The following is a 744-nucleotide window of genomic DNA, read 5'->3' as shown; positions in this document are numbered from 1 at the left end:
GACAGTGACGGTGATGGCTAAGATGCAGTTGTAGCTGCTGCTGCTGCTGCTGATGGTGGTGATGATGATTGTGATGATTGTGGTGATGATGACTGTGGTGATGATGATTGTGATGATGATGATTGTGGTGATGATGATTGTGGTGACGATGTTGTTGATGGTGATGAGGATGATGGTAAAGACGAAGTTAATGGTGACNCCAACAACANCCACATCAACAACATCATCATCAATAACAACAACAACATCAACATCATCATCATCATCATCATCAACAACAACAACTACAACATCATCATCATCAATAAAAACAACGATATCATCATCATCATCATCATCATCACCATCATCACCATCATCATCACCATCATCATCATCACCATCATAATCATCATCATCATCATCATCATGATCGCAGGGAAGAGATCGGCTTAGCAATTTTAAAGTTGCTAGAAAATGGAACCCTGCAGAAGATGCACAAGCGATGGTGGTACGACAAAGGGGAATGTTCCGCCGATGAATCAAAGGTCAGTAGTAATTGTTACGATGATGTTCACCATTTTGGTGATAATGATAATAATGGCAAGGATGTTGCCACTGCTGCTACTTCTACAGCTACTGACGTTGTTGCTACTGATGTTACTACTGCTATTGCAGCTGATGATGAGGATGATGTTGACGATAATGATGATTTTGATGTCTACAATTATAAGTATGGCAATATAACAGCAATTTAAAAAGCGA

General features: G+C 39.8%; 1 protein-coding gene across 1 annotated transcript in view; it reads left to right on the top strand.

Moving 5' to 3' along the window:
* The window catches only part of HELRODRAFT_170719 (hypothetical protein), a gene marked incomplete at both ends in the record, with an annotated part of 5,479 nt that overhangs the window by 2,479 nt on the left and 2,256 nt on the right, over positions 1–744 (top strand). The window contains one exon of the mRNA XM_009016513.1: positions 419–527. Within this exon, the coding sequence (XP_009014761.1) occupies positions 419–527 (109 nt within the window). The remainder of the gene's footprint in view (positions 1–418; positions 528–744) is intronic.

The sequence above is a fragment of the Helobdella robusta genome, assembly GCF_000326865.2.
Source record: "Helobdella robusta unplaced genomic scaffold HELROscaffold_18, whole genome shotgun sequence".
Taxonomy (NCBI): Eukaryota; Metazoa; Annelida; class Clitellata; order Rhynchobdellida; family Glossiphoniidae; genus Helobdella; species Helobdella robusta.
This window is presented reverse-complemented; position numbering and strand designations above follow the sequence as displayed.